This window comes from Amphibalanus amphitrite, unplaced genomic scaffold (assembly GCF_019059575.1).
Source record: "Amphibalanus amphitrite isolate SeventyFive unplaced genomic scaffold, NRLGWU_Aamphi_draft 000849F_arrow, whole genome shotgun sequence".
In the NCBI taxonomy this organism is placed as follows: Eukaryota; Metazoa; Arthropoda; class Thecostraca; order Balanomorpha; family Balanidae; genus Amphibalanus; species Amphibalanus amphitrite.
Window position 1 is genome coordinate 85,320 of NW_024882343.1, and position 24,754 is coordinate 110,073.

The window sequence follows — 24,754 nt, forward strand, 5'->3', positions numbered from 1 at the left end:
GGTTAACAAGACGTCAATAACAACAGCAGGGAGGTACAGGCAGCAGACGCAAGTAATCCTGAGAGTGGTTATTTGAAATTTCGCTGACTGGGCCAGTCGTTTTATTCCATTCGGTCAGTTATTATATCAACATGACAAAGCAAGCCTGCCACACTATACATAGAGTTCGCAGTTCGAATAAGCGCGTCACAGATAGCTTACGTAGTTGTGCTTCTTCTGGATGAACTTGAAGAACGACGCCATGTCTGGCCGGCCGAAGTGGTTGACGGCCTTCAGGCCGGTAAACATGGAGCGGTTCGAGAGACGCTGGAAGTGGTTCTCGCAAATGTACTGCAAGAAAGTGAGACATGTGTTAATGCCATTGGCGACCGGAGTAAAGGGATGCGAAGAGTGGAGCACCAACATTAACGATAAACGAACTACTATTGTATAAGCACATATTATCTCTGACTGATTTGATTGATTGTCGTCGGATTAAAAAGTGCACAACTGACAAACGTGCTATCCCCCAAAAATTAACCGAAGCAAAACTTTTGAGCGTAAAGACCGCCTGCACATGGCAAATATCATTTCGAGCGCCCCGACTTACCAGCATAGTCGTTCTCAGATCGAACTTGTGGAAGAACTGTGTGATGAAGATGTGCATCTCCAGGACCTGGGTGACGTCCTTCTTCTCCACGTCTCGCAAGACGTCGATGAACCACTCGAAGCTCTTGTGGGACGGGCAGATCCAGAGGAAGTATACCTGGAGGGGAAGGACATTACAAAATGGTCATACACCTTTACAGCACTGGAGGGCCAATGATATTTTTAATACAATAAAGGAAATAATTTCATTCCGTTATTGCTTTGAAGTCATCTAAGCAGGACCAGCAATCATGTCCATGGAGCTCCCAACGACCCAAGGCCGTCGTTTGATCCCAATCGAAAGTAGCAAGCCAACACCAGCTAAGCCAACTTCTTGCAGCAGATCTTTGATCTGACTCCAAGCAAAACAGGCCAGCTTATGACGTACCTTTTTGCAGGAGACCCCCGAGTAGCGGTTGGTGGACGTGCCGAACACCAAGTCGTTGAGGATGGAGGCGTACGGGGTGACGCCGATGCCTCCTCCGACCATTACGGCCACCTCGAACTTGTACCAGTCCTGGTTACCACCTCCGAACGGACCTTCCAGACGGATCTGACAGGGGGAAAATCACAGACCGTTAATGGTCAGGAGGGACATTTTTAGAGTCGGATGTTAATGCTTGAATGCCTGCCAGGCTTAACAAAACTTAACAGCACACCAAACATATCAAGTGACTTTCATTGTTTTACTAGCAATAGTCATCCACTTGTTTCTATGTTTTACAATATTTGATTTAAAGAGAGTCATCAACGATGCGTGTAACTTATTCTGCCGGATGAACTACAAAGGAAACACAAAATATGTGGGCTTGATACACTTACCCTCGGCGGCAGTCCATTCTCCTCCGGTATGTAGTTGATGGGGTCAAAGAAGTTCCGCAGCTTCCACGTCCAGGGTCCCTGCGCCTTGATGTGGAGCGACAGGAAGTTCTCGTGGGGTGCCGAGGTGAGTGTGAAGCTGTGGTATTCGTGACTCACTGCCGTGCATCTCACACGAACCCACTCGCCTGGAAAAACGGGCAAGGGAAGCGGGGGTAAGTAAACGGTCGTTTGCCACCGAGCAACAGTAATTACTTTCGGATTGGTTTTAGGAAAGTACTGGTGCCTAAACGTAGCCATGCGTATCATTTATGAGGTATAGTTCGATGGTTGGTTCAAACTTCAAAGTGATCTTTATACATCTCAAAGGACATCGTTAATGCTATACATCTTGATTAGCTCTGGCTTGTCCCATAACATTGTCATTGGGGACATTGAAACAGTTGATCATTATGACTGATCTTTGAGATAGATACAGAACATCGATGGTGGCTAAGACATTGTCATTCTGGCTTTAGCAGACATGGTATATGACTAATAGTTGGCCCTCGTTTGACCGGCTTCCGATCATGTCTGGCGCCAGTTTGAGATTTCCTGACCATGACAGTTGAATTGGGGAAATCAAAACCCCTTAATCTCCGGGATTTTCTTTCAAACGGCACCATATACAGGAAAAGTTTCCAGGAAACGACTCTCCAGCACGCAAGCCAAAAGAACCATACATGAAGATATCATAGTTATTCTCCAAAACACGCTGCCTGGATAGTAAGGAATAAGACGGCCGAGAGAAGGAAACCATCTACAATCTGCATAGATAGAGTCATAAATCATTCACGTGTACCAGTAGGGAAAGGTAAAACGAGGCTAAACGAGACATGGCATAGCAAAACGATAATAATCCCAAAGCAAACGATCGCATATTTTTTCGACATCGTCTAGCGCAATGGTGACAAACAACAGCGTGCAACGTTATTGAATCGCTCATTAATGTGTCCCCAAACATATTAACAATTTTCTGGCACACAAATGAAGATTAGATGCAGATATTCGCATTCATGTACTCACCCGAGTGGTACTGGAAGTTGGGCGGCCGGTAGAACTTGACTTTGAGCACATCGCCCGGCAGCAGCTCCGTTTCAATAATGTCCAGCTCCATGTATTTGGTGCGCAGACTGATGATCTTGTCGAACGTGTAGACAACAGCTGGTCCCACGAAGAACATCCAGAATCTAGAACAAAACAAGTGGTGGTGAATACATTAGATACGGCATACGAAAACGAGGAAAGGTTCGAGGGCCACTTTGTATCACTTGAAAGACCTTTTATCGATCTAATATATTGCCTAAGCGAATTCATGTTTGTTGCGCATTCTGCAACGATCTCTTTACCCCCCCCCCCATAAGATTTTATCGCCCAGAGTTAATTTTGACAGCTAATTTTGAAACAGTGCTAATTGATGCATTTTGATGTTCATCCCTCGATGTTCTTACCTCGGTGCGCCAGTGAGCCGAGCCAGTCCGTGGATCAGGGAAAAGATATAGAGCAGGTAGTAGAGAGAATGTGAGTACCAGAAGTACTTGTACGCCCGCTTGCGCACCAAAGGATGCGCAAAGATATAAATTATCATCACGATGCAGTACAGGATGATTCCAGTTGTGCCTGAAACAAAATATGTCACATTATTACGGTTTGCAAGCAATTGAGTACGTTTTAAAACGATTTATATTTTCTATTTATCATTGAAATGTGCTCTAAGTACCACCACCACTTGGTAGAATGCAAAGCTGACGATTTCACGAAAACAAGAAAGTCCCTTGGAAAGTTTACGATTAAAATGTCTGATTTGACTGTTAAGTTTGCATCGAAGGTACTGATTGCTGTAGACTATAACTAGATATTAAGATATGCAAATCAAATACCCCGCTAAGAAACTCAGACATTCGTTAACAATCTAACCACATACCAGTGAGTGTGCAGAAGAGCCAGTAGCCGATGCCAGGCCTTGCATCACTTTGGAACGTCATTTCAGTGAGCAGACAGCGCAGATTGTCCAGACTCTGGGTCGACACATGATAGAAGTTCACCAGATGGCCGATAGAGTGCAGCACCGTGAAGAACAGCGACGTGCACGCCACGATCTTGTGGAACTGGATGTGGGAGTCGATGGGCAGGTACTGCTGGATCGAGTAGTTCTTCATCATGGTGAGGATGTTCCGTGACATGGTCAGCAGCAGCAGCGAGTAGCAGAAGGAGAGGGAGGCCGCCGAGCCGCGCGTGATGGCGATACCCACACCCATCACGTGCCGCAGGTCGGTGTGCTCCGCCTGGAACGAGTAGACTGCAGGGACGGGACCACACGCACGGTTAGTTAGGGACAAGGTAAGGGACAAGAGAGTAGCACACAAAGCCCCCAATTGAAGCCCGCAAAATAGACGCAAGAAAGACTCGACGCGTGGAAATAAGAAGCCCTTCGAATGCAATTACAGAGTCGTTTTGATGTGCCAGTATAATTTGAACAATGACGTGCTTTAACATCAATTCATAGAAAGCAAAACTGGACCATTTTACTCATGCTACAACCGAAGACGACAAAAACGCAGCATAATGTCTCACATGCGAATCTCTCGACGAATAGTCCGACGGTGATGACGTAGAAGAGGAAGAGGTAGAAGATGTTCTGCCGGTTCTCTTCGAGGAAGGTGACCCAGGCGTCCCACCTCTTCCAGAACCAGTGCTCTCGGCGCTCGTTGGCCTGTTCCATCAGCACGCTTGGCATTCTGCACAGGGAAAACACGGGAGTTGTATCATTGGTCAGTCTTCCGGAATGGGTTTAAAGGTATGATCGGTGGGAAGGAAACACTGCAGGGATATCGCGTGAATCAGACTAAGCGTGGGATTTTGTTAACATTTGCCTAAATAATTGATTAACGCGTACTAAATGCCCTGTTACATTGTTTGTGAGTATGTCCTTGAGTAAACAGTTCATTGAAGAGCACGTAAAAGTATGACGGTGCTAATGCTTACGATCCGCAGGATAAGCTATGAATTTCCCGTAGCTCAGGATACACTATCTCCCAATACCGTTCGGCGTACACGCGAGGAAAACCAATCAGGCGTGAGAACGACTGCCATTTGTCACGATCGGAGCACTGCAGCGACACTTACCGGGCGATATTGGTTGACGTGTCGAGGAAGTTCTGTTTGGCGCCTTTACAGTCCAGTCCGATCGCCACCAGGTCGCCCTTGAACTCCTTCATGAGGAGTTTGAAGTCCTCGTAAGTCATGACGTCCTTCTCCTCGAGCCCGGCGGACCGGAACATGCCGTCGATCAGGTCATCCACCTGTTCGTCCGTCAGACTGTTGGTCTTGGCGATCTCCACCAGCGACCGCAACATCTCAGACAGCTCGTCCTTGTCGATGGTGCCGTTGCGATCGTTGTCACACATGTCGAAGATGATGCGCAGCTTGTTGTCGATGGTTCCTCGCGAGAAGAGCTCCACTGTTTCCAGGAACTCTTGGAAGCTGATCTGACCGTCTCCGTCCTTGTCCACGACGTTGAACATCTTCTGTACGAACACAGAGTCCGCCTTCATGCCCAGCGCGCTGGCGAACTCTCGCTTTGTCAGCGAGGTACGCATCACCATAATGATGTCGTTGGAAACCTCAACCTTCTTCTCGCCAGGCTTATGACCGAATGAGAGAGAATACGCCTCGCGGAAGAAGTGCTCCAGGCGCTTCTGCCTGCGCTCTTTCGTGTCAGCGTTCTGCAGCATCTGCTCCTTGTAGGTGGACACCGTCTCCATCGTCTTGTGGTGACCGGCCAGGAAGTGCTCCAACTTTGCCAGGAACCTCTTCCTCGAGTTCACTGAATCAAAGTCAAGCACCACGTCGTGGTCGTTGGGCACTCGAACCAGACACATGGGCTTGCTTCTACGATCCTCGGTCACCTCAACCACCACCGTCTCGACGCTGTTGAAGCGCGCCGTGCGCAGTTTGACGCCCTTGCGGTTCACAGTGTGGAAGGCCACGTCCGGGCCGAACTTGATCTTGACGTTTCGCCGGTGGTTTTGGTGCAGCCACTCGGTCACGAACATCTTGTCCGTAGACCTGTCGGCGAAAGGTCACGTCAGCGGTCAGAAGAGATAACATTGGAGATAGCAGACAGCATGATTGGTTCACGATAAAAGATGGGATAATGCATGCTTCAAAAGTGCAAACGCTTATTTGAAAACTGTTCATTGGAGATTTAAATAACGGTGATTACATTGAAGAGCAGGATACAGCCTTCCATTCTTCACCCGTTGGTTTTATTTTCAACTGAAATTGACGCCGTTTCCCAGTTTCAGACGTGATCAGGTGGGTTTAGTGCGCCGCTGCACACAGCACGGCACTGCAACCGATTTGAATTTCACATCCTGCATCAAATTTGCCTGAATCATATCCCCCGTCTCGCACCGACTCTGAGAGTGAAAGTGAGCGTGGTTTGCTGACCTGCCGTTGTTGTTTTCCTCCTGTTTCATCCTGTAGCGGCGCCGTTTGCGGTTCTGCAGCTTTACCACGCCGTAGGCGGCTCCCATGGTGAGCAGCGGCACGGCAGCCAGGAAGATGCACGCGTAGATGTAGGTCACCTCGTTCCCCTAGCGCCGCAAATGTGCCAGTCCGTCAGTACACAACGTTCCCATAAGCGGGTCATGCTTCACTGAGTGCCGTGAGACAGCACCACTACGATAGCTCGCTCGGATAGAAGATAGGACGGAACGTGTTCATACAAATGCAATTAGCTGCATCAGGTGACAAATATGTAACCGAGGTGTCGTAAAGAACATCGTGGAACCGTGACTGCTACGACACTCGAGTCTCTCAAGCGATCTCCACCAGACAGTCTCGCACGACCCGCTCCAAGTGACCCACCTGGAAGTAATCGTGGCCACTGAGCAGGCGGCAGGGCTCCATCTGGCTGGCATTGAGCTGCTTCGGCTGCGGACACGGGTCGTCCGCCATGTGGAAGAAGACGTTCTCCTGCAGGTCTCCGCGCTTGATGCTGGTCGTCGAGAGGATGATGTCGTACAGATGAACTCGCTTGATCGCTGCCACTTCGGTCTCTGTGAAGATGCTGTAACCAAAGGTTGATGAAAGCGAATGTGAAAGTTGATAAGGAAGTTGAACTTTCCACATGCAAAGCCACAGGCGAGTGCTCTAAAACTGGCACGATAACGTAATACCTATGAGGTCTAATGCTACCTGCAGCCCTAAAACCGAGCATATCAAGAGCAGCGTTGCACGGCCGGTCCGCCGCCCGATCTCTGACCTTGCACGAACCACTGCGACTTAATTACTCAGTCACGAACTCCGCCGCGGCTCAGAGTGCACGGCATACAGCACCGCTGCGGCCGGAGAAATTCTCTGCAAGACGCGAATAGCTCATGTCTTCGCGGCCGAGCACCAGCGTTTACCTCGGGAAGATTTTTAGCTCTACGTTTAAGTGACTAAGCGCATGACCTGCACCCAATCCTGAAACATTACCGACAAGTAATACCACAACAATAACCACAAATACATTAACCACTCACTGGATATGTCTAGACACAAAAAAATATTAACACCGTTAGCGGTGTAATTGCACAGTACATATCTGAGCACTTGAGGAAAGTTAATTTAGTCCCTTCCCCGCTTAAATTACTCGCGCTTCTAAATGAACACCAGGAAGAAGGTAATAGAACACTGTTAGGAGGGTTGGGTGTTTTACTACATGTATTAAAACACCCAACCCTCCTAACAGTGTTCTATTACCTTTTTCCTGCTGTTCATTTAGAAGCGCGAGTAATTTAAGCGGTGAAGGGACTAAATTAACTTTCCTCAAGTGCTCAGATATGTACTGTGCAATTACACCGCTAACGGTGTTAATATTTTTGTGTGTGTAGCACTCACCCGTTCTCTGTGTTCTCGAACCAGAATCTGTCGGCGTCTCTCAGTCGCTGGAACTGTTCCTTGATGATGGCCCTGAACAGCTCTCCGGGTCCGTCGCGGCTCTCCAGCATGCCGCCCACGTAGAGGTCTATGTTCATCACCTGGTCCCCGTATGCCTCCATCAGCTGCTTGAAGAGCTCGGGCCGCTCGGCCGCCAGCTCCGGGTTCGCCTCCGTAAGGTTGGTGATGATCGGCAGCTGAGGAGCGGCAGGAGCGCAGGTCAGCTACTGAATCAGGTGCTGAGCGCAAATGTTCGGCAGCAACTGCGGCGGCACGTTTATCAGCTAACAGAACGACCAGTGGCGACATCATGTCCAGTGGGCGGAACGGATCAGTGACGGGGATTACGTGGGATTACGCTGTTTGCGACTCACTGAGGTAGTTTGGTTTTATGTGTTCCACTGCTGAGCCCGATGTAATATAGATACATGCAAGTGTCTTGTGGGTGTGTTCTGGCTACCTGGTCGCGATAAGCCTCCACAAACGGTAATCCGCTGACATGAGCTTCTTGGCTAATTTTATGGCAAGATCTAGATGGTATCCTTATTTTTACAGCGTAACGTTCAGCTTGCACGACCATAACGAGGAGTTCAAGAGCACAAAATTAAAATTGTTACGTCCTCTTGTCACCTTTTCGTCCCGCACAGCTGACAGTTTGACAACGACATTAAATGAGGGCTGCACCCAGCAACGAATATAATTGTTCTGGACACATATCACGAACTAACTATCCGATAGCCACGGTTGCTAACGGCAAAACATACCATTTACCTGTCAGTGCAATTGTGTCTGTGCTTTTATCGCCCGAGATAAAATCCACCGACACACCCACCAGGTCTAGCCCGGTATCTTTGTCGCCAAATCGACTCTGGCACCCGGCTCGGAAACTGTATCGCACATATCGCGAAGGAACCACGGCGTTTCCTCAACACTTGCCTGGAAGCACTTTCTGACGGTGTTGTAGTCGGGCAGGCCGTTGTCGCGACCCCTCATGATGTTCAGGGCGCCCAGGTCTCGTCGGGAGAACTCCATCGGACCGAACAGCTTGTCACGGACGTCTGAGCAGAGCACGGCGTCCTCTCGCTCGGCTATCTGGGAGGACATGCCCATGAGCAGCTCCTCGATGGTGCTGGTCTCCAGTACGTCCTGCGGTGGGGAAGCGGGTGTAAGGTGGGAGAAAGGCTCATACAATGTCATATGCCAAGCAAAGTGGCGATAATGACATTTCATGCACAAGCAGGCCGATATATTTTTCTTTTCATCTCTCCTATGGCTAGTCACACTTAGGTACATCCATGACTATTGCTCGGTCCGTTTCGTATCGATTCACTAGAGAAAGTTATATAATATCAAAGCGCCCGAGATAGAGAAAAAAAATAGGTATTGGCATAGCTTCAAAACAATTTGTAGAAGTCCAGCGATTCCACGTCGTGTTATTTCATTTTACTGCCGAGATTGATGATCCGGTAAGATCACAGTGACACCGTTCATAACGTCTACACATAATTCCCATCACCACGGCTTAAACCATAACATAAGACGGGCCTCCCCGCCGGCTCTATAATTGAAACCGCCGGCGACCGTGGCAGTCATGTGCGACTGTGGCACCTCGCGGGCCAGATCTCGGCGAGGGACCGGGTCATCCATCGTGGACCACCTCTGTGACCGGTCGTCCGTCAGGCGGTGATCGGTGGCGCCGGGTGACACGGTCAGACGCGAGGACGATTGTTATCACGGCCCGTCCCTGGGTCGGTGATACGTCACTGGGGTGGCTACAGTTACGTCACTGGGTCGGTCGTGGACTCGTATTGTCAGACAAAGCCAGTCAGACTGGATATGAGAACTGTAAAGCAGCTACGATGGTTAAATACGAGCGATAACAAATGACATCGTTCTGTAGGCAAATTTTCCCTGATCTGGTGAACGATTTTACAAACGGCTGAGGAGGAGGTACGGAGGAATGTGTGAAGAAGTTATGGTGAGTTCTTCCCTTGTGGCAGGATCTTTCCTCCTGTCCGGGAACAGCACGGAATATCATTAGATATCCTGGACAGCAGCCGGGCTGACCAGTTAGTGCATTTATAGAAGCAGATTATCTGGTACACACTGAAAGGCTGAACATTTACTTTGCACCTACATATATTCTGAACTTATTTTAGACCTACCAGCATTGGAATCAACTCCTCATGATTCCAGCTAAATTTCACAAAGAAAAACTGCAAGTCTGTTTCGCTCATGTGCACACGGTTCAAAACAAACACAGCGGCTGCTCGACATGTGCCAAATTTGCTGCAGCCGGGCCGCTTGAGACACCACCTCCGCCGTGTATTTGAGGTCTGCCTCGCACATGACAGACCATTGGTCGGCTGCAGAGACCTCTGCGGGGTGTGGTGTCACGACTTTTCCGACCGACCTTCGCACGGTAATCCGGGGGTGGACGGGAGGGGCCCGCCGCTCGGCTTTAGAGGCCAACAGGAGGAGCCGCTCAGGCATCAAAGCACACCTATAATGATCAGCCGCGAGCATAAATGCGTACCCAAGTGGGCGTGGGTGAAAGAGTAAGGATTGGGCGTGGAGTCGTCGTGAGGGTTGGGAGGTACTAGGTAGCGAGTGGGCTAAAACGGAAGAGTGAAATTCATCGCCCCGTTCCCTCGGCCGAAATGTGCATCGTCACTCAAAGTTCCGTTCAAAGGCATAGTGGGCGGTACTGGGCTACATGGCTTCCGCATCGCTGTAGCCCCATTAACAGCTGGCTGTACTATATCCGGGATCCGTGCGCTCCCATTATGCTGTGTCACTGTTGAAGTAGTTCGGCCATTCCTTCCTTCGTGCTCCCCCGACGTTAGCCCGACCTCGGTGGGAAGTCTGGAGAGGGGGACCGGTACTCACGTTCGAGTCCCACCACGTGGAGCAGAGCCGCAGCGCCAGATCGCCGCTGATGGTCCGCTTGTAGTTGCACTTGTTGTCCCGGCGGTACAGGCCCGGTGGGATCATCGAGTGGCCGAACCTGTGGAATAACGTTAAGTTCTATCACATTCAATGTCACCTTACTTGGCTTGATCTGCATGCTAGGTGGCTTTAGTTTTAATTTCGGAAGGCGTTTTTATCAGCAGAATTATGTGCAATTATAGTTCGACTACTTACTTACATAGAAATGTGAACGCACGATTAACTCTCACCTCCTCGTTACAAAATTAAATCAAATATGTTAAAGTGCGGATAATGAAATCCAAGCAGAAGCAACCCCTCCCCGATTTCTCCACGACCCACTCTTACCTGAAGGCGGCCGACTGGAAGACGTGGCTGATGCCCGGATGGACGTCGGCCCGGTACCCCTTGTACGGCTCCACCGTGTCTCCGAGGAACGCCGGGAGGTACTCGTACATGATGATGTTCTGTCCAAACACCGAACGGGACAAATCCATTACTCTCCGATGGCAGGGCGCCGTCTGTTATAGCTGCATTGCTCACAGGATTGATTTCTGTTCAAGGTCATCGGTAATGTATGCTGTCATATGCTGCATGCGGCTGACATTTTGCTATGGGTTTAACAGACCATGATCCTTTTATTTGAGACAGCATGTTTAGGATTGAAAATATCTCGTCAAGAGTTCAGCTATGACAATTCTTATTTTTCTCTAAGCTTTCTCATGAAAAATGAATGGGCGTTCTGCGAAAACACTATGAACAGGGCCGATTACTCGCATACATACACCGATGCCGAATAATTTGATATCGAGATAACCCAGGCTCCTCCCGTTAAACGCGGACGTGACCTGCGTTGCAAATGCTCATCCGTCAAATGAGTATCATCACCTGCGGCTACCGCGCTCGGCCAGCTGAGGTCATTGATTATTGATCATCCATCTGCATGCATGGCCCGCCGCGCGCCGCGGAGGAGGCGAATTCAATCGCGCCGAGGTCAGGTCAGAGGTGTGGAAATGGTGCCGCTCTTTGGCGCTGCGAGCGGCACGAATCGATCACCGAACCTCGTCAGCCCCCGGGACCCAGTGATCGCCAGTCGTATCCTTGGAACACTGGGACGCGCACAGCCGCCGGTATCCGCCGCTGTCTTTACGGCGAGTTTGAGTGCCGTTCATAGGTCCATTGTCTGCTCTCTGAATCACAAACCCCTGAGAGGCCGGTCCGACAAAGGATGATCTGGATCCCCCGGCTGAGTGCCTCCGTAAATGCCCCGTTAACGAACTCGTCGAAGCCATTACCCTGGTCTATAACTGTTTGGTTCTCGGACAGAGGGCCAATAAAACGATCTTCGGGACGGGCTGAGCGAAAGAGACGAGTCAATACAACTGAACAGACTTCCCCGCTCCACACCACACAACATTCGGTTTGTGTGGGGCGACTCGTGACGGAAAAGACAGCCTCTATCTTTGCTTGCCTCTCTTTCTGAATGCATCAGCTGACTGAAGGTCGCAGCCAGTATGATTTGACGATTCATCATCATCCAATCAGTGATAACACCCTTTACTTGTTACTGTGATTGGGGACGCCGTATAAGTGAGCACGGCCCCGCGACTATTAAATAATACTCTGTCATCAAGGCTCTCTGTGGGCTGCGGTGGTCGGCACTGGCGCTGTCTGGCCATGACGCCAGCCGTCACATAAAAGACTGGAGATAGCGTTAGCTGGTCAAGGATGCATGACCAATGCAACACCTGACGAGGCGCTCGTTACTACGAGGCGAGCTTCATTAGACCTTATACGGCACGCTATGCGACTATTCCATTGCTCTCGATTCAGAGTGCAGCATTACTAAGCCCGATAATATAGCCAGACAAGACGTGTTTATCACAAACCAGCGCCCGAATTAAGACTAGTCTCGTGTTTAATGATAGCCTGCCATGTAAGAACAGAAAACACGCCGTCATATTCGAGGCCGTCGGGGGTACTCGGCTCGGCCGGTGCTCGGGCCAGATCAGGCATACCGTGCTCTCGAGAGGATCAGCGACCGCACAGAGCCCAGAACTGGTTTGGTGAGCCGCACACGGCGGTCGTCAGGTCCCTTACCCTCACATGGTTCTCACAGATTGTAAGTGCGATGGCGGGCAACTGAGATCAGATGAGACGAAGCAGAGTGACGCAACACACGCTGGCTGATGTGCAGGTCGTACATATAAATCCGTTAGATCTGAACGTGTCATGTTTGTAAGGTTGTCTACGGATCTCACCTCACGATTTCTAGACGTTGTGTGTGTGATTTGTTTTACCGCAAAAGGACTGAATGAGCTTTTGCGTCACAATGCAACACACGAATATTATCCGTTACGATTTACCTTCTGACTTAAATCCTCTTTCACGTGATCTTATTGCATTTTCGAGCAAATACTACTTCAACAAATTTTAAAGATTCTTCGTCCTCGCAACATTTCACAACTTTCTGCTAATCCGTTATCTCCTCACCAACACACATACTCCATTTCATTCTAGGACGCACAAGCCAAACCAGTTCCCTATCTGTCCTATTCACCACATTCTTGACCTAAAACCATCTCGTTTCGCACTTGCACGCCCTATCTCACTCTCTGTCCGTTCATCTTTGATCAGATCAGTCCGATCTCCCCGATCACTGACCTGAAGCGTGGCGACCACGATGCGGCGAGCCCGCTGGAACACCTCCTCGTCGCTCCAGTCTGGGTGCTCCTCCTGAGCGCGAAGAGCCACCTTGTTGTGCCAGCGGAAGAACAGGATGCCCAGAGACAGCAGCGCAGGGTTCTGATTGGTCCGCTCATCTCCCAGCACTGTGACGACATAGCAGCGGGTTAGCAGGTGGTGATGCATAGTTAGCTTTAGTGGTCAGTTATGATGAAAGCTCAGTCGTGAACTTCTTATTGGCTTAAAAAATTACAAAACGTTCAACAAACTAAACAATTCGCAACGTATAAAAACACCTCAGTCCCTTTGAAGATGCCCAGTCGCTTGCCCTGCTGAAATAACCATTACAGCATTCGACCATTAGCCCATTAGAGCACAATCCCACACAATGCGGTCAATGACGTGTGAAGCCCGTATATCATTCTCACAATCCTATCGCCCTGGGCCAAAGTGCCGCGGGACTGCTCTTAAGGAATACAAATGAATTGTCTGTGTTAACTGTGTCTGTGATTAAGTCCCGTAACTCTTCCCACGTAGTCATTAGTCAAGTGGAACATAAGCAGTGCACCGCATTCGCCAAAACACGGAGCGACTGCCATATTTGGTACCAGTCGATCTCAGATGGAGTCAAAGCGATGCCATATATGAATATCAGTGATGAATGCGCAGCCATTCAGTGTTGAAATTCGATGAAGATGCAAGTGCTGGATGTATATGGATAGCAATTTATAACTAATGACGCATTGATGATGTTAATCGTTAAAAATAGCAATAATAGAGACGCATAAGTGATTGGATGTCAATAAATCATACGATATTGATCTAAATGTGCAGTTTGTGTGTTAGAATTACAGAAGGAAAAGTTATTGATCTTGTGAAAGCTAAAATAGAGCATAACATAAGGTGAACGGTGTTTATTCCAAATATCATCTAGTTACTGGTTAATGTGGTTAGTCTTAACTGGTTTAATGATTTTAAATAATTTAACACGTTAATTGTTGAGCAAAAAACGTACAGTTGATTACAATTTTCTTCTTTTCTACAATCTACGCAATGCAATGAAAATGTGGAAAAATAAAAATAATAGCCAGCGCAAGAAAACATTCACCCTTCTAGCCTATATCTTGGCAGCGACGCTTTATAAGTGTCAGGTGGGCACGAACAACAAATCAGCATCCTTAGTAAATCAGGTGCTGTCAGGTCACTCTGACAGTCCTGTAATTTGCGCACCTATTTATTGCGCAACCTAAAATATGTGCTTGTACTGTACGTACCGCACGGCGAAGATAAGGTACCTTCCTATGATCTACCGACCCAACACAGCGATTTGTGATCAGTATCAGCGAGGGCTAACGGCCTTTGATCGAGGAAAGTAGTGCTTTAAACAAGCATCGACAGCACCACTTTGTATGTAGGATGGATATGTAACAAGCCATTCACGTGTAAATGGCACCTGAAAATGTTCCTGGGGCAATCTAGTGATATGTACCATTCGCTGATAAGGCTGGGCTTTTTATGGCCATAACAGAGTATGGTATGACATTTTATACTCTCTTTCTTTCGAAGGTTAGAACGAAATGTATATAACTATCCGCTGTTATAGCGGCGCATGACAATGATCTTGACCTGGGTGTAAGCCAACTAGGTTTATTACTAGATACGACAGCAGAGTAAATGCGATGCTCTGTGGTGAGACATAACCATCATGTTCGCAGCACTCTGCCGTATCCCTAATGGCACTCGTGACCGCTAAAGTCAATGTCAGCGTTTAAAACAGCGCAGGGGTGGTACGCGAAGGTATACCCACACTGCCAATCCATAATTTTGTCGATATCGGCTCGTATTTTATTGAACGGTAGTTTGTGAGCCCAACAGGCCAAGTGGAGGCCGGCTGCCCCCGACGTAAACTCAGCCTTTGCCCCCGGCGACAGTCGGGTATATGACCGAATGGTTTGGAATAAACTCCTCGGTCAGGGTCGCTCCCGTCATCTTTACGTTTATTTCCCATTCTGCAATTTGCCAATCACTGGCGGGACGGATTCAGTAATTATATGGGGCGCGGGATGCTCCCAGCGCTAACCAATAGTCGAACCCCGCCGGTTAACGACATGGCTCGTCTCCGATGGTAGAGATAACCGAAACCCTCCACCCAGAGAGGGACAGATACCATCGGACCTCCCCCGGCAGTCGGAGAACTGTAACACTCTGAGACGGCCCCGGGTCGCCCGGGGGCTGGCTACCGCTCCGCGCCTCTGTTTTGACGGTAATGTCTCCTCACGCCCGCCGGCCAGGCTCCTGATCAGACGAGGACTGGTATAGATTCCGACCGGGGTCAGGGCCGCGGCCGATTGGGGCCCAGATTGGGGGCCGGTCGGCGGGAATGGCCGACCTATGGATGAGAAGCCGGACAAAATGTCGCGGGTACAGGAGCACTCGACGATTGTGCTTGGAATCAAGATAGGTATAGGGCAAGTCCTAGAGCTGACAAATAGGATAAGAGGGTTTGAAGAGTGGAGGAGAAGTGGGCTGGAATTACACGGAGTAGCCAAGACGTTTTGCTGACTCGGCTGAGACTGAGTCTGAACTGGGGCCAAGGAGGGCATTCCTGACTCTGTCTGGCGACCTGACGTCTGCCGCGGCCGTGGGCGCGACCTGAAGTTACGACCGCGGCCGGCCGGCCCAGCCCAGGCCTCGACCGAGTTCAGCCGGTCATCGTGCAGCACCTCGGACAGTAATGGAGCCATAGCTCGGTCCGGAACAGGCTTCAATCGCGGCCCCGACACCGCGCGGGCCGGACCGGCCCGGTCCGACGCGGTCCGCCCGGCCGTCAGTCTCCGGCCGTCCCACCTGACCAGTCAGCGGCGCGCTGTCGTCGGCACGGCCCACCTGTCCGATCCGCCCCGCCCACATCGCCCGCCCGCCCCGCCTATCCCTGCCCACCCGCCCCGCCTATTGCTGCCCGCCCCTCCACACTGGACCCACCATCAGGGGCAGCTGGGAGCGGATCCAGCGGCTGCCTCCTGCCCGTCTGCCCACAACTGGAGCGAGGTCAGGGCAGGTCGGCCGCACGACTGGAGGTCGTCCCGCGCTCCCGAGTCGCCCGGCCAGGGGACACTGCCGCCGATCGGACCGATACCGGCGGCCTGACCGGCCGATTTGTGCCCTGACCGGCCGATTTGTGTCGGTGACAATGGGCGTGGTTCGTGAGGCCACCCGCTGCACAGTCTCCCCAGCGTGACCTCTCGAGAAAAATCAAACGGCACGCTCCTGCGCTTAGCGCTCGGGTTTTGCGGCTGGTGTTTGCCGATTGTGGAATTTTTGGGTGAGCCTGCATTTATGGAGTTAAGTAATTACTGACTGATGCAATTATGCAGTTTTGAGCTGACGCGACGACGATCTAGCACTGAGGCAAAACACGTAGCAAATGCATAATGCATATTGCTCATAACCGACCTCTAAACTATGCGCTGAAGAATGAAAGGCATTTCAGAAGCAGCTCGACGACTTACTAAAAACAGCTATGCGTCTGGCCGCCTCTCCAAAGTCAAATACCACCCGCGTCACCCCGATTCGATTGGAGAAATCAGGGTTCGTGCCCTGTCCAGTTCGTGCCTCCCAAGAGTTGGGCATGATTTTCTGAGAGCTGCGTGGGCCAATCATGGCGCACGTTCTGCATATCACGGTCGTAATCTAGCCGGCTGATCTGCTCCAGTCTCGAACTATTTGTCGCTGGGTCAAGTTTCAGCTTACACTTGTGATGGGTGACTCAACACAACTTCTAATGCGCGGCTCTGCTATTTTAACATACCGAGCTGCACTTTGCTGAGCTATTCACTGTTTCTCCGTGACGTGCATGGTTTTTCCTTTTCGGGTCTACGTCTGAGATACGCTTCTTGCCCTATGTTTTACCTTCCATCAACCTCAACATATGGCGCGTTTGTTGCGCCGCATCTCGCTCGTAATGTCTCTCTCATCGTGTGGGGCCGCGCCCTAGCACGTCTCGTCCGACTGTGTCCCGACGTACCCCGCCGTCCCATTCCGTGTCACGCCGTCCCATTCCGTGTCTCCCCGTCCCATTCCGTGTCACCCCGTCCCATTCCGTGTCACCCCGTCCCATTCCGTGTCACCCCGTCCCATTCCGTGTCACCCCGTCCCATTCCGTGTCACCCCGTCCCATTCCGTGTCACCCCGCCCCATTCCGTGTCTCTGGGTCGTGCCGGCCCGCCGGGCTGCCTCCACTCCCTCCCAGCCGTGCGGCGGCCGCTCCCGTGCCGTGCGCGTATCACCAGCTTTCATCTGCCGCACGTCTCCTGGTCATTGGGGGAGGCACGGCGCTCTGACGGGCCGCCTGCCATTGGCACACAGTGGCACAGGGGGAATGTTAGACGGGTCAGCGGGAGCCCGCTGTGTGCGGGATGGACGGGCGAGGAGACACACAGGCAGGGCGACGGTGGGCTGACGGGGGGGGGGGGTAGAGAACGTCTGGTGGGTTAAATAGTCTCAATGGGCTTTAGTTGCACAGCTTATCCTTAAAGGATGCTTGGAACGTTGCATTTTCCAATTGACATAGGCATTCCATTCCATTCCATTTATTTAATTGGTGTGAATTTGACGAAAGGTGCCGTGTAAAAAAAGGCACTGCGCCAGCGGTATGTTCTTATCTTGATCCAAACAGAGATAACGTCAGCTATTTCAACAACGCCTTTTCTGAGCCGCTATTTCAGCGTTCGAACAGAATCACCATTCCCTTTCATCGTCCATCACGACGGGCGAAAATGATGGCCACTTTGCGTTTGTGGCGTGTCCCCCTGTCCAATAAATACGGCGATAACAGCTCCATTGTTCGGAGGTCGTACGTTAGAGGTGACCGGGCAAATATCATGTCTGCTGGTTTGTTGCTCAGGGGACGCAGTTTCTCCAATGGGATTATCTTTGTACAATTATGTCAACATGACATTTAGGTCGACACAAAGCATACGTTACCTGTTTGCATTTTTTAACAGACGAAAAAGTAGATGGCAATATGCATAGTATACAACAGACAAGCGAAACTATGTGGAAAGTGCATGGAGAGAATACCGGATACGAAATCTTCCTGGTTGACCTTCGTCTCCTTCAACGGCGAAAATTCATGAGAAGAATGGGCTGATTTAGCTGTTTGAGCTCAGAGAGCCGCAGAGGGCTGGCCTGCTGTCAGCGACGGGACCGGCCCTGACGAGACGCTTCGTCAGCGCGAAATTGAGCTGAAGACTGAAGGGGCTCGAGGATGATTGGCTTTCATTGTGTGAGTGTTGTAGCCTCTCCCTATTTTTCTCTTTTTTTAATAAATTAACATAATGGAGTGGACCTTGTGCGTGCAGATTGGGGGCTGACTTTATTTCAGATAGTTTATGTCTTGATAACGCTGCTATCGACTTTTAACGCTTTTCGTGGGAATTCAACGCCATATCAATCATTCGCGTCTTACGTGCTTGATGTACCACATTTTCATTCGGGCAATCCTCATTCATTTCCAAGCGGTTCCAAGGAGACCATCACGTTATGAGTGATGGTGACTTCGATAGCCTCTTTAAAAGTCGGTATATCCCCATCATGGGCGCCGCCACCGGGGGGGACGGGGGGGGACGCGTCCCCCCCACTCTCAGAATGGAAGGGGGACGTCCCCCCCAAACTCATTACGGAGCGAGCGAAGCGAGCGTAGTCTTTCGTAGGTTAGCGGAAATTTCTGAGTATGCCGTGGTCACGCTTTTGCTAGGCTTATATCTCAGCAACCACTTGACCGATTTACATGCGGTAATTTTTGTAAGGTAGCACTAGATTCGTTCCTTCTAACGAGTATCGGACTGTTCCCGATGCATGTGAGTGACCCCATATGCACGTGCCACGTGAAAAACGAAGAAGTGTCAGTTAGTTTGTAACAATTTCAATATCTTGGCAACTACTGGGCTGATTGCGCTGAAAGTTGGCATGTAGGTAGGTATACCCACTAGGCAATGCATATCCATGTGCCACAGTTGGGGTGCTGCTGCACGTGCGCACATGCAGGGGTCGATTCCAGATCTCGAGAACGGCTGAACCGATTGTGCTGAAATCTGATACATGTTAGGGACCGGTTAGTAGGGTGCCGTGCAAAAGTCAGTTGGGACCCATTTTGCACGTGCGCACGTGCAGGGTGCCGCTTCCAGATCTCGAGAACGGCTAGGCCGATTGCGCTCAAATTTGGCACATCGTTAGGGACCGGTTAGAAGGGTGCAGTGCACAAGTTAGTTGGAGGTATCCCCTCGCAATTTCGCACGTGCAAGGCCCACCCCACCCTCTCGTTCGCTCCGTTGGTCGCCCCAAAGGCGTTTTACTGGTTGTTATCCTACTCGAAATTTGATTAGGCCCTTCGGTCCAATGAGACCATTTCAGAGCAGGTTTCAGAGCCGCAAGTATGAAAGAATTAGTGGGAGACATTAGTCAGGGCAGCCACCCCAGTGAGCCACTTGGGATGAACCCAACCAATTGAACAGGCAGCCCAGCCCACTGGCACTCACTGCACCCGGCAAAGGACTATAGCTCCAGTGGAGCCATTCCCGCATGGGATAGAGTTGCCCGTCCAGCCCGGAACAGGGGGTTGCGGCGTGGAGAAGGATTTGACTGTCCTGAAGATGGAAGAAATGGAACGGCCGGTGCCGAACCTGAGAGGGTCCAGGAGGTTTAGATACTCAGTATATGGGGTGTGGGCCTACATGCATTGGTCTGACCCCTGCCATCTCGGCCAACAAAATCTCCAGCACTTATCCGACCCATGTCATCGCAGAACTGCCGATTTTTGATATCGTGATCAACGTGTGTCGTATAACACGACTGGCCGAACACGGGCCTAATATATTTCGTCTAACCAGCCAAGAACATGACTTTACACCAATCCGACCTCGAAGTCAAAATCCGAACATTTTCGAAGACTTCAACTCCGAGTTCCGACTCTGGCCAAAACTGGCCAAAACAGTCAACTCCGACTGATTCCGGCTCCGACCGCACACTTCTGCAGTCACGCTACACTAAATTTCCAGCTTCTAAGAAATAAGCTATACGGTTGACAGGACCACAAAACTTTGAGGCGACTTGACTACTTGACTTGGTTTTCCTGACCTAAGGTTTTCTGGTATCAAGCTTGTTACACGGGCTGCAAAATTCGTATTTTGGAGCAGTTTTGCCTAATGTTTTTTGCCAATTTTCGCGGCGCTTCGCGCCCATTCGTGCACAAACCAAAAAGAGAGATTTGTGACTATACAACGCCCCCTCCCCCACGCGGATATGCAATACCTATGCATTATCGATCATATTAGTGGCATACATCAGCAATTATACCGTGGTAGAACACAAGGCTTTGCCGTGTCAAACTGAATCGGACATCCGAGGCCTCTTGCACCAAAATCCTCTTGCACCAATGCTTGGATTATTTTGCAACGTATACCCAGTCCAAGCCTCAATTGTAACAATTTGCGTGCAAAATTTAGCAAGCACATGTAGGAGTATGTATTGGGCTATTGCGAACAAATATACCACCGTTAGATTAGCTTATTCTGAAACCGGTTTTTCGATTTTACCTAGCTAGGTAGTTTGGTGCAAGAGGCCTCAGATGTGTATATATGTAGGTAGGTACTCGGTGGGAATGCGGTCTATAGCCATTACTTTAAGGAAATACCTAAACATGGGTGTCCATTTCCGCCAAGTCGGGGGTGCCCGAGCTCTCCAAATTTCCCGCCGGCTCGGCCAGCAATTGGCTTTGGAGCCTCAACAGACCGCGCGGGTCAAGGTCACCGCTAGGGCGGCGGCGGATTTGCTGCGCCCGGGCACCCCCAACTCGGTAGAAATCGACACCTATGTACCTAAACTACTTTCCTCAAACCAGTTGTTTTGCCACAGTTTTATGAGTTTTTAAACTTAAAATGGTCAGGAAATAATGAATATTTGCAAAAGGATTTTATATTTATTTTTACATCACTATTTTCCATCTTTCGTAGAGGCTACTTACCTAGGTATATTGCAGCGGATGCTAATTACGCGTTGACCAAGCATAGTATGTAATTCAAACCAGCTGAATGCTGATTGGCTAGCATTTTTCCGTAAGGGAATGGATTCCTCGGTAAGAGAATGACAAGGTGTAATCTATGGGAATGACTTCAGTCTTCAAACCTAAAATCGATACCGATATATTTGGCTAGCTAGGGTGATCGTTGAGCCATAAAAGCTCCTGATTTGTTCTCGTCTCAGCTCAAGCTACAAAACTGTTACTTCAGTTCAAAACCCTATGTTAAAAGTGGCATATTTGCTTTAAACGTTGAATGCATCCGACCGAAAAAGCCACGGTAAGAATGTCTACTTTTGGGTTTTCAGTCGGTCAGTCCGTCCCCCCCAGTCAAAAATCCGTGGCGGCGCCCCTGATCCCCATCAAAGTATGGCCATATAAGTGCAAAACTGTTCATTATTTCCTCACCACCTTAGTTGGGACAGCATAAACTTATCTTTTACGTCCTGACATCAGATTTATGACACACAATGCATCGTTCGGTAAATGTTTCATTTTATGACATAAGTTATGGGATCAAGGCAGGGGAATACGAATTGAGCTATCCGAGCGTGAAAGTCGTAACATTCCAAGTGTGTTGGACACTGGGATAAAGACGTCATTTGTGTGTCAAACCGTTTGAGATCTGAGGCGCCTGAGTGTTGTGTGCACTTTTTGTACAATGTACAGGGCTTGTCCGATGTATTATCGAAAGAAAACAATGTTAGATACAGCCTTGGTTAGTAACTGATGGTTTCTTGCGGTCAAGCACGCCGAAATGTGTACCTACTGAATTATTTGTTCTAAATCTGTTTAAAACGGGTACTCACAGTACATCCGCTCCGGGGAGAGCGTCTTGAAGAGGTGCGGACTGGGCTTGTTCATGATGGGCACGCGCTCGTGGTTCTTGGGCGGCATGCCGTTCTCGTCGGTCCTGAACGTGCCGTTCTCGAAGGAGCGCATCGTGTTCAGCCACGCCTCGCTGGTGCTGTAGATGAAGCTGCCGTCGATCCAGCTCGTTTTCGAGTTGATCTGACGGAAACAGGAAACCTTGATGCTACCTCTGTTCTACAATCATCTTATCACTGACGATAAACTTACTCAAACGTCATTCCTTATTGCTGATGGCTAAACCTATCACCTATATTTATTGCCATTCAGCATACACATATGCCGTTATTTTCATTCGAAATCCATGACACGCTAGTTTGTGAGGGTCCCTATCAGCCTTGATGAGCCGTCTCGACGACAGCCCCAGTCTCCTCTGCAGTGACGGAGGGCCCCTGGGTCCGCCCCCGTCACTGTGACCCTGTCCGCCGGTACATCACACAGAGGTCACCCGACCCCGAACAGGTCCATTACTGGGCCACCCAGAGTGTCGCGCCACCGGCCTGGCCATTACGCTATCTGGTAATCTCCATTCTTTAATGGATGGGTCCGTGATTGCGAGCGGTGCATGCCTGCTGAATATTCACACCCGGGGAATGCCGTATAAAAAGATGATTTATGTGTCACATAGCCTATACGATCTAAAATACTTAATCGTAAGTATAGAGCATGGGAAAGCGATGGAGGTTTACCTCGTCCTTTTTCAACTTCGGTTCTTATCTTTAGGCGTTGTAATGAAACGCCGTGCAGGGTAAATGAACCATCCAATAGAAAAAAATCCATCCAAATGCTCCATCGAACAAGTACCATATAAATGCTCCGGTTGAGGCGACAAGCATCCATCAGCAGCACATTCCTACACGCTCACCTGTTCTCGGGGCATGTTGGGGCTCTGTCCCGTCTTGGAGTCGTATCCGGCGCGATAGAACGGCATGTACTTCTCCCCGCTACAATCGGCGTCGTACATTTCGTCACACTGCTCCACCCGGATCTTGTGCATCTCGATCGGACAGCCCATCTCAGAGGCCATCAGGATCTCGGAGGACACCACCTGACCTGTGGGACAGCGCGGGGTCAGGTCAAATCGGGTCAGATTGTGTTAGAGGATAGGTTGAATCGGATCCAGCTGCAGGCTTAGTCACACAAAGTAATGTAAATCACCTGGAATTATGTCACGTCATGCACTAAATACGCAATACGCAGTCATTCACGCAAGTCTCTCAAATATAGGATCGTAATGCTGCTTGCAGGAGAAAGTTCAACATGATCGCCACTGCTATCGAATCAGAATAGTGTGCTCGTGCCTGTTGATTTATCTGCAGACAGGCCTGAGAATCTGCCCGGGAGCCATCGGAGAGCACGTGACAAAATCGCGTGCCGCGTCTCTTTCGTGACACACGAACGCGACCCACTGCATGAGCGAGTCCGCCGGCCTGCAACGGCCTAGCAGCTGTCACCAGAGTTCAAGGGTGGGCGCCTCCTTATTTGTCACCGAGCTGAACTGGTTTGGCTTTGTGATACTGGGCGAGGCTGAAGCGGTTTGCGGTCCTGCACGATACCACGAGCTACTGGTCGTTGGTTCACATTATTGCGACATCAAACATGTTTGAGGAGCCATTGTTCACATTCATGCTCTTTTGTGTGCGCAGTCGTTGGCCTGCGAATCACCATTTCTTTTACTAGATTTAGCCCATTATGTTGAACAGAAGGCTGATGGTTTACTCTGTGTGAGTCTTAGTAACCAGAGACCGACACGTAAACATGTTTACTGTTGACCGCCGTTTTTACGCCGGAGAAACCTGCGGCGTTTATGGCGCCCCAAACTACCGTGACAACTCGTGAGTCGGAGCCATACGTCATGCTGTGGGGTGTCGATAGCTCCATCGGCAGCGCCCGCAAAGGGTCGCCGCAGCCATTTTTCAGCTCGACCGACTGCCAGATGACTGGCATCAGCGGGACATTGTGCATTGTGAACTCACGACAGAGAGAAATAGTGGGAAAGTCGCGGATGATCTTCAGATGTCTCGAGTGGTACTATGAGATAAATTCAGCAATTGGGGCTGTTGTTGCACAGCTTACATATGTGGCTGAAAAACAACTTCGAGAAGCAACAGTTTTTATCATAAAGTGTATCGAAGACCTCTTCAACACGAAGTGGAATGACCAGTACAGTACATGCTTTAAAGTACCACCTGGGGCAACTTGGACTCACCGAAAAAGACGAGCAGCGCAGTCCTGTTCTTTGTTGATGGCATTCCGTCCTTTCCTCGCATGAGGATGCGGCTGAGCTTACGAGGACTGGGTCTATCCTCTCCAGCCATCATGTAGACTCCATCCGAGTAAGAGGGCGGGGTCTTCCTCGTTAGTCGCTGCTCTGTAAGACAGAAGAGACGCTATGGTAAAGAGGCGAGTCGCAATGTATGGAGGTCGTTTTCCTGCAATTATAGCTATCCGCTCGTTTCTGCCTACTTTTAACCAATAACCACCAATTGAAGCGAGAATGGCCAACACTGAAAGCTCCGCACGGTAGCGGCAGTTTTGACAATAGATATCTAAATCGGGGTCCTCTGAGAGCCCAACTGACAGCTGCTAATTACGCAACACAAAGCGGGCGACCCCTCGCCGTCCCGACGTCACAGCCGGACATCAGTGTGACGTCAAATGTGACGCAGCTGTCGTGAACCCGGCGCAGTCGTCAGTCAGTGAGAGTGGATCGAACAGTTTAACGACGGCAGGGAATATGAGCAGCTTGACAATTAGCATTGAGACACAGGCATTGATCGGATG

General features: G+C 50.0%; 1 protein-coding gene across 1 annotated transcript in view; it reads right to left on the reverse strand.

The window, feature by feature from the left end:
- Positions 1–24,754, reverse strand: part of LOC122367074 (dual oxidase-like) — a 65,562-nt gene that overhangs the window by 1,531 nt on the left and 39,277 nt on the right. The window contains exons 3-21 of the mRNA XM_043339858.1: positions 24,180–24,341; positions 22,836–23,023; positions 21,910–22,111; positions 13,006–13,172; positions 10,690–10,808; positions 10,303–10,420; positions 8,350–8,559; positions 7,375–7,610; positions 6,358–6,559; positions 5,938–6,083; positions 4,612–5,553; positions 4,060–4,223; positions 3,410–3,784; positions 2,937–3,105; positions 2,512–2,675; positions 1,450–1,634; positions 1,016–1,180; positions 590–745; positions 202–330 (exon numbers count right to left, since the gene is read on the reverse strand). Of these exons, the coding sequence (XP_043195793.1) occupies positions 202–330; positions 590–745; positions 1,016–1,180; positions 1,450–1,634; positions 2,512–2,675; positions 2,937–3,105; positions 3,410–3,784; positions 4,060–4,223; positions 4,612–5,553; positions 5,938–6,083; positions 6,358–6,559; positions 7,375–7,610; positions 8,350–8,559; positions 10,303–10,420; positions 10,690–10,808; positions 13,006–13,172; positions 21,910–22,111; positions 22,836–23,023; positions 24,180–24,341 (4,199 nt within the window). The remainder of the gene's footprint in view (positions 1–201; positions 331–589; positions 746–1,015; positions 1,181–1,449; positions 1,635–2,511; positions 2,676–2,936; positions 3,106–3,409; positions 3,785–4,059; positions 4,224–4,611; positions 5,554–5,937; positions 6,084–6,357; positions 6,560–7,374; positions 7,611–8,349; positions 8,560–10,302; positions 10,421–10,689; positions 10,809–13,005; positions 13,173–21,909; positions 22,112–22,835; positions 23,024–24,179; positions 24,342–24,754) is intronic.